This window comes from Neovison vison, chromosome 2 (genome assembly GCF_020171115.1).
Source record: "Neovison vison isolate M4711 chromosome 2, ASM_NN_V1, whole genome shotgun sequence".
In the NCBI taxonomy this organism is placed as follows: Eukaryota; Metazoa; Chordata; class Mammalia; order Carnivora; family Mustelidae; genus Neogale; species Neogale vison.
Window position 1 is genome coordinate 165,784,581 of NC_058092.1, and position 13,333 is coordinate 165,797,913.

The 13,333-nt window shown below is 36.7% G+C and overlaps 1 protein-coding gene across 3 annotated transcripts in view; it reads left to right on the plus strand.

Annotated features, from left to right (window-relative positions):
* Positions 1-13,333, plus strand: part of ATAD1 (ATPase family AAA domain containing 1) — a 46,474-nt gene that overhangs the window by 16,783 nt on the left and 16,358 nt on the right. For 2 of the 3 annotated variants that reach the window (XM_044239496.1, XM_044239497.1), the window contains exons 3-6: positions 450-548; positions 2,507-2,627; positions 8,213-8,413; positions 12,938-13,044. In XM_044239496.1, the coding sequence (XP_044095431.1) occupies positions 450-548; positions 2,507-2,627; positions 8,213-8,413; positions 12,938-13,044 (528 nt within the window). The remainder of the gene's footprint in view (positions 1-449; positions 549-2,506; positions 2,628-8,212; positions 8,414-12,937; positions 13,045-13,333) is intronic. The other variant, XM_044239499.1, reaches the window with a different exon arrangement.

Sequence of the window (13,333 nt, forward strand, 5' to 3'; positions counted from 1 at the left end):
GGTAATTTGAAGTTAGGCACCTGTTTTCAGAAACCTGTTTCAAGGAAAGAAACTCCATTTGTCAGTTTTTTGATACATTTAACTCCCCTGTCTTTCATTTTGAGGTTTCATCTCCACCTGTCATGATAATCCTACTAGGAAGGACATCATATTGGACCATGGAGTTTCATGGGAGCAATGGATGGCCCTCCATGTATCTCTTCAGTCATGTGCCCTGTATTTTCCACTTCCTAGGAGCTGGTTTAAATTCCTCTGATTTCTACGGAGTTGGATACTCAAATCTACCTGAGGACTTACACTGGGGAAAGATGAGATCAAGGGGCTTAGAATTTCCCTGGAAAATTCTTGTATGTCTGTTCATCGCTCTTTAGACTTCACAAATCATCTCCTTCGGAGTTCCAGTACCTAAATATCAAACTAAAGGAAGTTGCTTGTTTTTTTTGTTTTAGGCAGAAAAATTAATGAAACAGATTGGTGTGAAAAATGTGAAGCTTTCAGAATATGAAATGAGTATTGCTGCTCATCTAGTAGACCCTCTTAACATGCATGTACGTATCTTTAATCTTATTTCAGATTTTTTTGGTCTAGATTTTTGTGTCAGGGGTCCTGGCAATGACCAGGTTTGATGATTGTTTAGGAGGAATCACAGGAGTCCGCATAGCTTTGTGCTCTTAGGTACAATTTCATACAGCAAATGGATACAGGACAAAATCAGCAAGAAAAGAGGGGCCTGGGATGAAATCTGGAGGAAATTAGGCACAGGCTTCCAGGAATCTTCCACTGTGAATGAAGTCACGCTCCTTCAGCAACATGTTGTGAGAACACATGTAAAGTGCCATCCACCAGGGAGGCTCCCTAGATACTTATTAGCACCCACGGTTTTAACTGGGACTAGTCATGTAGACTATACTTCCTAACGTCTCCCCGAATTCCAGACTTTCAGAGGGAAGACAGATCTCCACTGTAAACCATTTTGTTTGCACAAAAGTTGAGGCACAGTGAGGTGTTCTTATTGGGGAGTGGTAGGAATTCTCCCGAAATCTAAGCTCCCATACTCCAGCCAGGGCCCTCTTTGCAGGCAGGCCTTTCTAGGGATAACAGTCTGGAGCCTGCTGCGTTAATTTTTTTTGGCATACACTTGTTTAGATAAACTTGTACTTTAATTCACCTTTTGTGGCATATAAAAAGTCCTGCTTTAAGTTATGTGGATATTTGATTTTGGAGTCTAAGTGTAGATTTTCATAATAAGGTATGGTAGACAACACAAGATTCTGAATTTCAGTTTTTCTGTTCATGACCTTGGCAAATTATTTCCTCTCTGAGTGTCAGTTCCCTCCTGTATAATCCAAGGACCCTGTGGTGCCTATTCCACTTACTTCAAAAGGATGATTTGAACATCAGATTAGTGTAATTTATAAATTCTAAACTTCAGTGTATTTTATAACAAGCGTAAATGATTTTTGTACAACAGATACAAATAAATAGAATACATACGATACTCCTATCTCTAAATCTGGAAAAAGAAAAGTCTAAGTCTATAATGTCTTTTAGAATCCATGTGCACAGAGAGATAGAAGTCCCCAGAAGAAATCCTCCATTTGAATTTGATCTATAAATTTACAGTGAAACTTTCTAGGCCCTACCTGCTTTCACTTTTGAGTAACTCTGTATCAGTAGACTCTGTTTTTTGTTGTAGCTACAGTGGAAGTAGGTGGTGATTTGTTTCAGATTTGGCTATGGCTTTTCACTTTTTTTTTTTTTTTTAAGTTGTAGGGGAAGTAAATCACTGGTAATTACTGCTTCTGACTCCCCCCTTCTGCAGTCCCTTTACTCTGTCAGGTTAGAGCTAGGTTGATGTTTTTTACTTAGGTCTTTTTCAGTTAGTTAATTCTCCCCTCTACCCCTCACAGCCCAGATTTTTTAAGTTGAGTCAGAAGACTTTAAAATATACACGCTGTGTTTATTTTGAAAATATTTATGTCCTGTTTACTATTTATAAAGACAGAAGTTTGGGCACAGTTTTACTTTAGATTAATAAAATTCAGAAGTCCAGTTTTGTGTGCCTTTATTTCTAAAATCTATTTCTGTTATATTTGACGGTATCCTGTATGAATTAGGGGTACTCCTGGTAAGCTCTTCCCCATCACCCAGCACTGACTTAACTGTCTGAGTTGGTTCTGGGTCTTCTTGGCAGAGTGTTTCCTCGTAAGTGGAGTGAATTCAGTTTATTAGATCCATGTAGAGTTCTGAGCAGTGGGCCTGGTGCTTTTTTTTTTCCCCCTTTTTTAAAAATAGTAGATAGTTGACTATTAAGTTCCTTTTTGTAATTTCCTAGCTGTTTAGCAATTTAATTACTGCTCTGAAAAGTCTTTACTCACATTATATGTTAATCTTTTATTATTTATGTATATTTATCAGATTAGGGTTTGCCATTTTGGGGGGATTTTTTTTACTTCATGGAGTGTACTTAAGTTGTAAAATCCATGTCAACCTTACCTTTCCCCAGGTTACTTGGAGTGATATAGCAGGTTTAGATGATGTCATTACGGATCTGAAAGACACAGTCATCTTACCCATCAAAAAGAAGCATTTGTTTGAAAATTCCAGGCTTCTGCAGCCTCCAAAGGGTATAGTACAAGATTATATTTGCTAAAGTATTAAAATTGTAGGAAACATTGAAACTTTCTGCCATTATAGAATTGGTATTATGGAGGGTGGATTTTCAAGAGAAAACTGAGATCTAGTGTGCTGTTTTATAAATAGTAGTTTTAAAATAATTGCTTGTTCTTCAGCTTCCCAAATTTCAATAAAATTTTTTCCCTGTAATTACATGTCAAAACAACCCCTTTATTTCAGTCATTTTTACTACTTCCAAGTAAATAAAAATTTGGGAAATTGAGGTTAAAAAATTCAGGTCGTGATACAGGTTCATCTGTTTTCAAAGTAAGACTTCTTTTTGTTGTTTCACAATTTAGTGATTTTTTTTTCTCTTAGTAATCTTTTTTTTTTTTTTTTAAGATTTTATTTATTTATTTGACAGAGATCACAAGTAGACAGAGAGGCAGGCAGAGAGAGAGAGAGGGAAGCAGGCTCCCTGCTGAGCAGAGAGCCCGATGCGGGACTCGATCCCAGGACCCTGAGATCATGACCTGAGCCGAAGGCAGTGGCTTAACCCACTGAGCCACCCAGGCGCCCCTCTCTTAGTAATCTTAATTGTTTTTGGATTGCAGTGGTGTTTTAGAGTAAATACCGAAGTACAGATGAACTAGAAATTAAATACTACTTATTGGGGCGCCTGGGTGGCTCAGTGGGTTAAAGCCTCTGCCTTCGGCTCGGGTCGTGATCCCAGGGTCTTGGGATTGAGCCCCACATCGGGCTCCCTGCTCAGCAGGGAGCCTGCTTCCTCCTCTCTCTCTCTCTCTCTCTCTGCCTGCCTCTCTGCCTTCTTGTGATCTCTGTCAAATTAATAAATAAAATCTTTTAATAAATAAATAAATACTACTTGTTTTTAAGGGAAACTTTTTTATTCCTAGTTACTAGTAATCACTTTGAAAGTCCTGGAACTCAAAAATTGGAAATGCTTATTTAAAAAAAAGGAAATGTTTGTAGCTCCATCCTTAAATGTAGTACTTTTTTCCATGTCCATTGAAATACTAATCATGTTTAAGTGTTAAAGGTGATTCAGGTGATGCAGCCTAGGAGATAATTGGCAGATGAATGGAGATATGTTTACCACAGCTTTCAGATACAGATGCCACAGCAGAGCTTGATTTTCAACTGCTCTTCATTCTATGCCCAGCACTGCACAGGTTTGCTTTTCTGTTGCTAGTCGAGGCTGAAATCAAATTATTAGACACACACTTAAAAAAAAAAAATAGGATCTATAGAAATATCAAAATAGCATTATGTGTAAGTTATAGTTTCCTATAATCTTATTAGTTTTGCCATTATATCAAAAAGTGCATTAAATTATATTTCAAAAGTAATTATGGCCAATATCTGTACATTTTCATGAAATAGGTAACTTTTGCTTTTGGTAAATAGAGGATGATGACAGTTACCACCAAAAATGACATGTTCCTTTATAGAGGGCACAGCTTGCATGGAGCACTGGGTGTGGTGAAAAAATAATGAATACTGTTTTTCTGAAAATAAATAAATTGGAAAAAAAAAATTTCCTACAAAAAAAAAATGACATGTTCTTTTCATTAACTAAAATAACAAAACTGTTTATTGAGTATTTCCTTTTATTTTTTAAAACAACAAAGCTCTTCCTCCCCCCCAATAAAAAGCATTTAGTTTAATAAATTTTAAAAATTTTTTTCCCCAAAGAAAATGCAATTGATTTATCTGAGCCCAGATCAGAAGAGTAAAGTAAAAGTTTGATTATTCAGTTACATTCTTTACTACCCTTTTCCAGGTCATTGGTAGTCTGAACAAGAAATAACTTTTATAATTTTTCATGTCTCAGTTTCACAAAACTAGTAATTTTAGAAAAATGAGTTGTGTTTCACATGCTATTAGAGAAAGCCCCTTTCCTCATCAGCGAGCTCTTAGCCCAGGTAATTGAGTGACTTCACTAGCTGGACTTGGCCCCAGTTAGCACAGTACATACCAAATTATGAGATACTTCAGCATTATGTGTAAATCTCCTGCTAATTTGAAACCATTATCCAAAACTAGAGGTGGTTTCTATGAGTATTTCAAATTTTTATAAGTTACACAAGTATTTCTTGATTATGTAATCCAAAGTTACACTGTTTGAGCCTTCTCAGCCTTGCATTTTTGGAAAGTTTTTTTTAATCAGGAACAGAAGTTTGAAAAACCATTGACTGACTTTTTGACACAGAACATAAATTGGATATTCGTATACAGAAGCGGAGCCTAAAATCAGTTGCATACCGTAACTTGTTCCATTTTTGAAGTGGAAATAGGTTACCTAGGTTAGAATCATTGCTTTATTGCCAATTTTATGTTATCCCTAGACAGTTCATTGCTATCTAAGCCAGAAGTCATCACTGCTGCAAAGAATACACAAGGGTAATTTGATAATGACATATATACTAGCACATGAACTCATATAGTCACATAAAGGTATAAAGTTTGAGCTGTCAGGCCAATAAATGGTCACAAGAACATGTCATAAAATATTAATGGTTGTATTAAAAAATAACCCTTTGTTTTTCCAAAATTTACAATTAAAATTCTATCTGAATACTATACAGTTCTATATCTTAACTTCCATAATCATTTTGACACAGAAGTTTTATGTTTGTGAATTTTACCATGTTCCTCTTCAATGGATCATGAAAATGTAGATAACTTAGAAAATTTTATTTTGAAAAGTGATTTTTTTGAGGCTGTAAAACCCTCCTTTCCTCCCTCCACTTCCTTGAGTACTTTGAATTTAAATAGATGTAGTTTTTACAGATACTTATTTTTCCACCTTTTGAACAAATTTTTTATTAAAGCTTGGAGTCAGTAAAGTATCTCGAAAAAGAAAAAAGTTGGTTACTAATAAGGTATTTGTCACTAATGAGAATTATTTCAAATTTGGGTCTTTTGTCCTAATTCTTTTCTTCCTCACTCTGAATATTTTATTTTTGTGTGGTGTTTATGAAGTAAAGCCCTTACCTAAACATCCATATTAAAGAGAGGTTTGAGTTTTGTAGCCTCTGCAAAGCACGAAGTAATAAGCACAGTTTTTTATTTTGTGGAAAATTGTTGTAAAAGTATCAGACTCAAAAAACTAAAGCAACAGAAAAACTAGTTGAAGGGTTGCAAAACTAATAATTGAAGCCAAATGCCTCACATCCATTTGCAGAACTGTTCATGGATGATCACTCTTCATAAACATGAACAAAAGATACAGAAGAGGTGCCACTTTTTAAATACTATTGCTCAATTCTTTAATAACGTGCCAGATGAAACAACATGAATCTTGGCGAAGCAGCATACATACAGAAATGGGGATAAAGCAGTTGGATGGATAATTATAAAGCTAACACATGGGGTGCCTGGGTGGCTCAGTCGTTAAGTGTCTGCTCATGATCCTGGCATCCTGGGATTGAGCCCTACATCGGGCTCCCTGCTCAGTGGGTAACCTGTGTCTCCCTCTTCCCTTTTCCCTCCACCGCTTGTGTTCTCCCTCTCACTGTGTCTTTGTGTCAAATAATAAATAAAAATCTTTAAAAAATAAAATAAAAATAAAATCCAGTTAACACATAACTACCACCCACGTCAGGAAGTGACCAGTGACTGCCCCCTCCAGCCCCGCTCCCTCAGCTGTCATATCCCTGTCTTCCAGCAGATGATGAAATCCCAAAGCTTTCATTACACAGTAAATCTCCAGACATTAAAAAAAAACTGCTTAGGGGCGCCTGGATGGCTCAGTGGGTTAGGTCTCTGCCTTTGGCTCAGGTCATGATCTCAGGGTCCTGAGATCGAGTTCTGCATCAGGCTCTCTGGTCGGCAGAGAGCCTGCTTCCCTCTCTCTCTGTCTGCCTCTCTGCCTACTTGTGATCTCTCTCTGTCAAATAAATAAATAAAGTTTTTAAAAAACCTGCTTAATAACCCTAATTACAATCCTTGAAGAGCAATTATGGGAAAAACTTAATCCTGCAGAAGTGCCAGAACTAAACTATTAGGAATAAAATATTCCAAGTGATAAGTGGATACTGTGAAACAAAGAGGACATTCTAAGAATACTTGCCTATGTTTGTAAAGTGACAGTGTAGCTGCAAAATCAAGAAGATATGAGGACTTTTGCTTAATAGATGGTTCAAAAAAACCCCAAGATTCAAATAATAGGCATATAAAAATTTGCTCGTAGATCTGTATTCCATATTAAATTATCTGATCAAAATAACAAATGTAATAATAATTCCAAGCTTCTGCAGTCATCCCATATGTTTTCCGTTTGATTTGAATTAAATGACAACTATGTTCTGTATTCACATGTTCTGTCCAGAAGAACAGTGTCCGTAGAGGGTTCAAGTTATAACTGACTTAGTTAAATTCTTTATACCTAAATGAACTTAATTAAAAACTTTAAAGGACTGCATGGAAATATTAACGTGTTCTGGCAAAAGTTACTGATTTAAATTCTAAAATAGCTTCAGAAAACTTTATGATTAAACTTGGCTTAGTTGAATCTTAAAGAATTATTAAGACCACCGGAAAAATTGTGCTGGAAGAAAAGTTTGGACATTATTTTGAAGACTTTGATGTGAAAAAAGTTGTTAGTTTTCTTGTGGAATCGAGCTTAAGTTTTTCATTTTTAAAAAAAAATGAGAATTGGGGCAGGATGGGATTTTAATACAAAATACCTACTTTTCTTATATCTTATATTTTATTTTTATTATATAGTAAGAATGCTTCAGCAATCTCCAAAGCCTCTTCATTTTTACCCCAGCATGCCACCTGTAAATATTGTCTTTTTAGGTGCAGTTATATGAGAAAAGTAGAGGAGCTCTGAATTAAACAAATAAAATTTAAGTCAGACTTGTGCATGGTCATGATTTTAGTATTAACTTACAAAAATATTTCCTCATTTTAGTTGAAAAACAGTTGGTGATGATTCCCAAAATGCTTAAGACCTTGACCAATTTAGATCTCTCATATTAAAAGAATTACCTTAAGTTGTATTAAGCAGCAAACTGCTATCAGTGGAGACTTTAGGTTAATAATACAGTTTTATTCCTTGGAAAATAAAACAGGAGTGACTAGCAGCTTTTGTTCCTTTTAAGAGGAGATCTTTTATCTGTGTGGGAAGAAGCTCATGCCCTTTTGGCTGAAACTTAAATCTGCTGAATAACAGCAAAACAGTGTTCGCTACAGTCTTTTGAAGAAGTTCTCAGTTTTCTCTGGGCTATTGTTAATGCACCATCATGCTGTTAGCTTGGCCAAATTTTGTCAACTGTTGATTGAGGGGCGTGAGTTTGGTTGTCAAGGTGATTGTCTTTAGTACCCCGAAGAAGATCTTTCCATGAAGAGAGGAAGCATAAGCATGCTATAACTATAACCCCAGATGTGTGTCATCACAGACACTGAACTTAGAGAAAGTGGCGCTTTCCTTTTCTACTATTCAGAAAAGGTTAACAATAACAAGTGAATGTTAGGGAAAGTTTTAGTGTGGGCAGCATTAATATTATATTGGTTATCAAATAAACTAAAGCAAATAGGAAAAAGAAAATAACGTGTTTATTTCCAGGTGTTCTTCTGTATGGGCCTCCAGGCTGTGGTAAAACTTTGATTGCCAAGGCTACCGCCAAAGAAGCAGGCTGTCGATTTATTAATCTTCAGCCTTCAACGCTGACCGATAAATGGTATGGAGAATCTCAGAAACTGGCTGCTGCTGTCTTCTCCCTTGCCATAAAGCTACAGCCTTCCATCATTTTTATAGATGAAATAGGTATGTGACTTTTCTATGTGAGCATTTTAGTATATGTGCTGCCAAAGCGAGCACTCTATGTGAGCATTTTAAAGCACCGTTCTTTATTTTTTTATTTTTTTTCAGTGTTCCAAGATTCATTGTTTACACACCACACCCAGTGCTCCATACAATACGTGCCCTCTGTAATACCCACCACCAGGCTCACCTCACCCCCTCCCACTCCCCTCCCCTCCAAAACCCTCAGTTTATTTCTCAGAGTCCAGTTTCTCATGGTTCGTTCTCCCCCCTCCCGATTTCCCCCAGCTCTCTTCTCTCCATTTCCCCATGTCCTCCATGTTACTCCTTATGCTCCACAAGTAAGTGAAACCATATGATAATTGATTCTCTTCTGCTTGACTTACTTCACTCAGCATAATCTCTTCCAGTCCCGTCCATGTTGATACAAAAGTTCGGTATTCACCCTTTCTGATGGAGGCATAATACTCCATTGTATATATGGACCATATCTTCTTTATCCATTCGTCTGTTGAAGGGCATCTTGGCTCTTTCCACAGTTTGGCGACTGTGGTCATTGCTAAAGCATCATTCTTAAGGGTGGTATCTCGATGACCACATTTAGTTTTTAACATTTATTAGGTCAAATTAACAAAACAAAAGGGGTAACCAACATCTCTCTATGTTCTGTATAATTTCCATGTTACAGAATGAACCATAATCTGTTCATTACCCTACTTGATCATAATTTTCTGTTTTCTCCCTAACATGGGCAGCATACAGTGCCATCACGTACCTGTCTACTTATGTCTATCTGTCTGTCCAGGGTGGATCTCTGGAAGTTTGAGCCATTAGGTTGTGTGATGGGTCCGTCTTCAGCCTCACTCATGCCTGTTTTCACTCACCATTATATAGCTTCCCTACAGACTCCCTAAAATTTATTTTTTCAGACACTACCATTGATTTTTTTTGTCACTTTAAAGAACATGAATTTTCTCATCATTGGTTTGTGTTTCCCTGTGTTGCTAGTAAATACTGCCATCTTTGAAATGTTGGGTTTCCTTGCTTTTAAATTGCTAGTTTTTCTTTGGGATTTTTTGCATTTTCTTGGTAATTTGTTGATGTGTTTATTACGATTGCAAGTATTTTCTAGATGGGCTTGTGTTTTCACTTTGTAATAGTTTATTTTTTTTAAAAACAAGAATTTATGTTCAGTTGTATTTATCCATCTTTTTTCCTTATGATTTATACTTTCTGTGTCTGGCTTACAGATCCCTTCACTGGCACCATAAATATTCCTCTTTTTAAAATATATAATGTGAAGTAGGAATCTAATTTCTTTCTTTTCCATATGGACAGCCAACTTATAAAATAGATCATCTTTCCATATATGTGATGACTTATGTAAGTGCACTTTTTCTGTATTTTATGGATCATCAGTATTTTTGTTCCTGGTCAATTGTCCATGGTCAATCATAGTAAAGCTATAGTAATTAAAGCTACAGCTTTGAATTAATACCATTATATGTATTATGGGAGGCTGTATAGAAAATTTTTCTATTTTATGGATCATCAGTATTTTTGTTCCTGGTATGGTCAGTCATAGTAAAGCTATAGTAATTAAAGCTACAGCTTTGAATTAATACCATTATATGTATTATGGGAGGCTGTATAGAAAATTTTTCTATTTTATGGATCATCAGTATTTTTGTTCCTGGTATGGTCAGTCATAGTAAAGCTATAGTAATTAAAGCTACAGCTTTGAATTAATACCATTATATGTATTATGGGAGGCGGTATAGAAAATTTTTCTCTGGAGAGAAAAATAGGTACAGGTATATAGTACTTAGGTTACTTCTTTGCCTTATGTATTTCTCTCTTTAATTTATCACCACAGTTTTGGAGTTTGGGTGTGAATTTTGTACAAAGGCACAGGTATAGCTAGATTTTTTTTTTTTAAGATTTTGTTTCTTTATTTGAGAGAGAGAGAGAGATCACAAGTAGGCAGAGAGTCAGGCAGAGAGAGGGGGAAGCAGGCTCCCTGCCGAGCAGAGAGCCCCATGTGGGGCTCGATCCCAGGACACTGAGATCATGACCTGTGCGGAAGGCAGAGGCTTAACCCACTGAGCCACCCAGGCGCCGCGGTATAGCTAGATTTTTTAAAAAATTTTCACCTAAGATGCTTTAACTAGGAGGTGTTCGGTTTGCCTTTATTCCAATAGCTGATTTATTTAGATTTACTTCTGTTACATCACTGTGCGCTTCTTATTTACCAGCCCAGTGGGCTTTTTTTTTTTACTGTATCTCCTTTTCCCTGCCATAGTTTTTGAAGTTACATAATTGTTTTTCTCTTAGTGAAACATTCAGCATACTTACTTGCCTTAAAAGTCTACCCTAACCATTTCTACCCTCTTCCCAAATAATGCAGGGACTGTACAGCTCTTGAACACTAATCACTCCATTCTTCTCTCATGTGCTAACATTATCTTCTCCTTTGTGGTCTCCACACTGGTGGTTGTTTCTGCACTGGCGGTATTTGTTCAGATATCCCACGTTCAACGGCTTGTTTGCTCACTATTGGTCCTTGAATACCTGCCTTTTCTGGATTTAATTTCCTCCTTAACCAAAATCTTTTGAAGTTCTTTCAGCAGAGATCATGAATACAGTAAATTCTCTTTGGATGAAAATGTGCTAATTCATCCATTCTAAAATATACCATTTTGTTCCTTATATTTTAACCTCACTAAAACTGGGATAGCATATTATAATTGGCAGAGTTTTTTCTTCTTTAGCATTATAACTTAATTGGCAATATTTAAAGCTTTGTTGATGCATAAAATAATGGTGTATACATATATGTATGTACATACACCCACTTCACCTCTCTCCTTAATTTTGAGTCATTTCCACAGTTTTATCATCGAGTTCTGTACCATATTTCATCAGTTCTAAAATGAAATAAAGTTATCATAAAATTCGGTTGTGAGTGATTAGACCCCACAGGCTCTCTGGAAGATAGGAAAACTACTTTTTTTTTTTTTTTTTTGGACAGAGAGAGAGAGATCAGAAGCAGGCAGAGAGAGGGGGGGAAGCAGGCTCCCCACCAAGCGGAGAGCCTGATGCAGGGCTCAGTCCCAGGACCCTGAGAAATCATGACCTGAGCTGAAGGCAGAGGCCCAACCCACTGAGCCACCCAGACACCCCAGGAAAACTACTCTTGATTGTGCTCAGGCAACACAGAATTCTTATATAAAAACAAGCTGTATGCTAGCTAATGTCAGAAATGACCCAAGGAAACAAACTCAGATGAAAAGAGTTAACAATATAAAGGTGTAGAATTTCAGACCACAGAAAAAACAATCCAAAAAATACTACATAAAAATAGTATGTTTGAAACTGAGACATAAAAGGGATTGAAGTTCAAACAGAAGAGCAAACTACAGTGAAAAAAGATAAATCTGAAAAAGAATCAAACAGAACTTCTAAAGCTCAAATATAATTAGCAGAATACACACCCAATGGTTGTGACACAAACACAGCCACGCTAAGAACTGCTTTTTATAACTTACTCAAAGATTAACTGATTTTTAGTTGTACCATTTGTTTTTACTGTCTTTTTTTCATTCTTAAGATGTACTGTCTTCCAGGCCTTTTTGTTCTAGGAGGAAAATGTTACCCCCCAACCTTTTAAAAGCATTTCATGTTCTTTTTAGATAATTGGGAAGACAGAAAATAATGCAAGAGAAAATTTGAATTGTCCCTAAGTCTATTACTGAGAGATAACTAAAGTGATTAGCATTTTGGAGAACTTTATTTATTTATTTATTTGGGGTGGGGGGGGGTTAAGATTCTATCCATCTACTTGAGAGAGAGAGAGCATGAGAGGGGAGGGGATTAGAGGGAGTAGCAGACTCCCTGCTGAGCAGGGCGCCTGACACAGGACCGGACACCAGGACCATGACCTGAGCTGAAGGCAGTTGCCCAACCAACTGAGCCACCCAGGCACCCATTTTGTAGTACTTTTAAAGGCTTTTTCACATTATATAACATATACACCCATGCATGCTACCATGTGTGTTTGAAAACAATTTCTGTCCTGCATTTCCCACTTAGTAGTGTTTCGACATTTTCCAATGTCATTTTTCTTTATTTCCAGGAAAAGTATGTGAAGAAAAGAATGTGACACCATAATTAAAAATATATAGGATGCAGATAACCTGGAAAGTTAGGGCCAAACCACACAGACATTCCTCCAAGACACTACTTGATCTTCTTCCAGCCTCTCAGTACCAGAGTCTATACTTCTTTAAATATGTTGGCATGAAAGTATTTTTAGGAAAGAAATGAAGATTGAGAGTTGATTGCCTTTTAATTTGCCTGGTTATTTGCCAGAATTGTTAAATCAGACTTACGTGTGAAAAGGCATAGTTGAACCCTTCTTCTTGTACTCTTACACAAAGTTTGTGCCTTTTGATTAAGGATTTGAAGTTACAGGAAGAGTAAATAATTCAATATTAATTTCTAAGGTTGAGGACTTTTTCCTCCTAGACTCCTTCCTGCGAAACCGTTCAAGTTCTGACCACGAAGCTACAGCCATGATGAAAGCTCAGTTTATGAGTCTGTGGGATGGATTGGACACTGATCACAGCTGCCAGGTGCGTGAAAGAAATCTGCCACGAGCTCATGGCGGTGGGCATGGGGGGTAAGAGAAGATTCACTGGGCTACTTCATAGGCTTTTTCAGAAAAGTTTTTTTTTTTTTAATAGTTACTTACTAAGTGATGGGGATCTGAAAGAATGGTTTGTGCACTTTTTCGTCCATTTTGAGGGCTTCATGTTAAAGAAAACGTTAAAAGATTACTTAAGTGCCTGAGACAAATACAACAGAGAAGAGAAAACAGGGCGAAGCCTCTCCTTGGAGTTTTTAGAATCCTCCTGCCAAGGG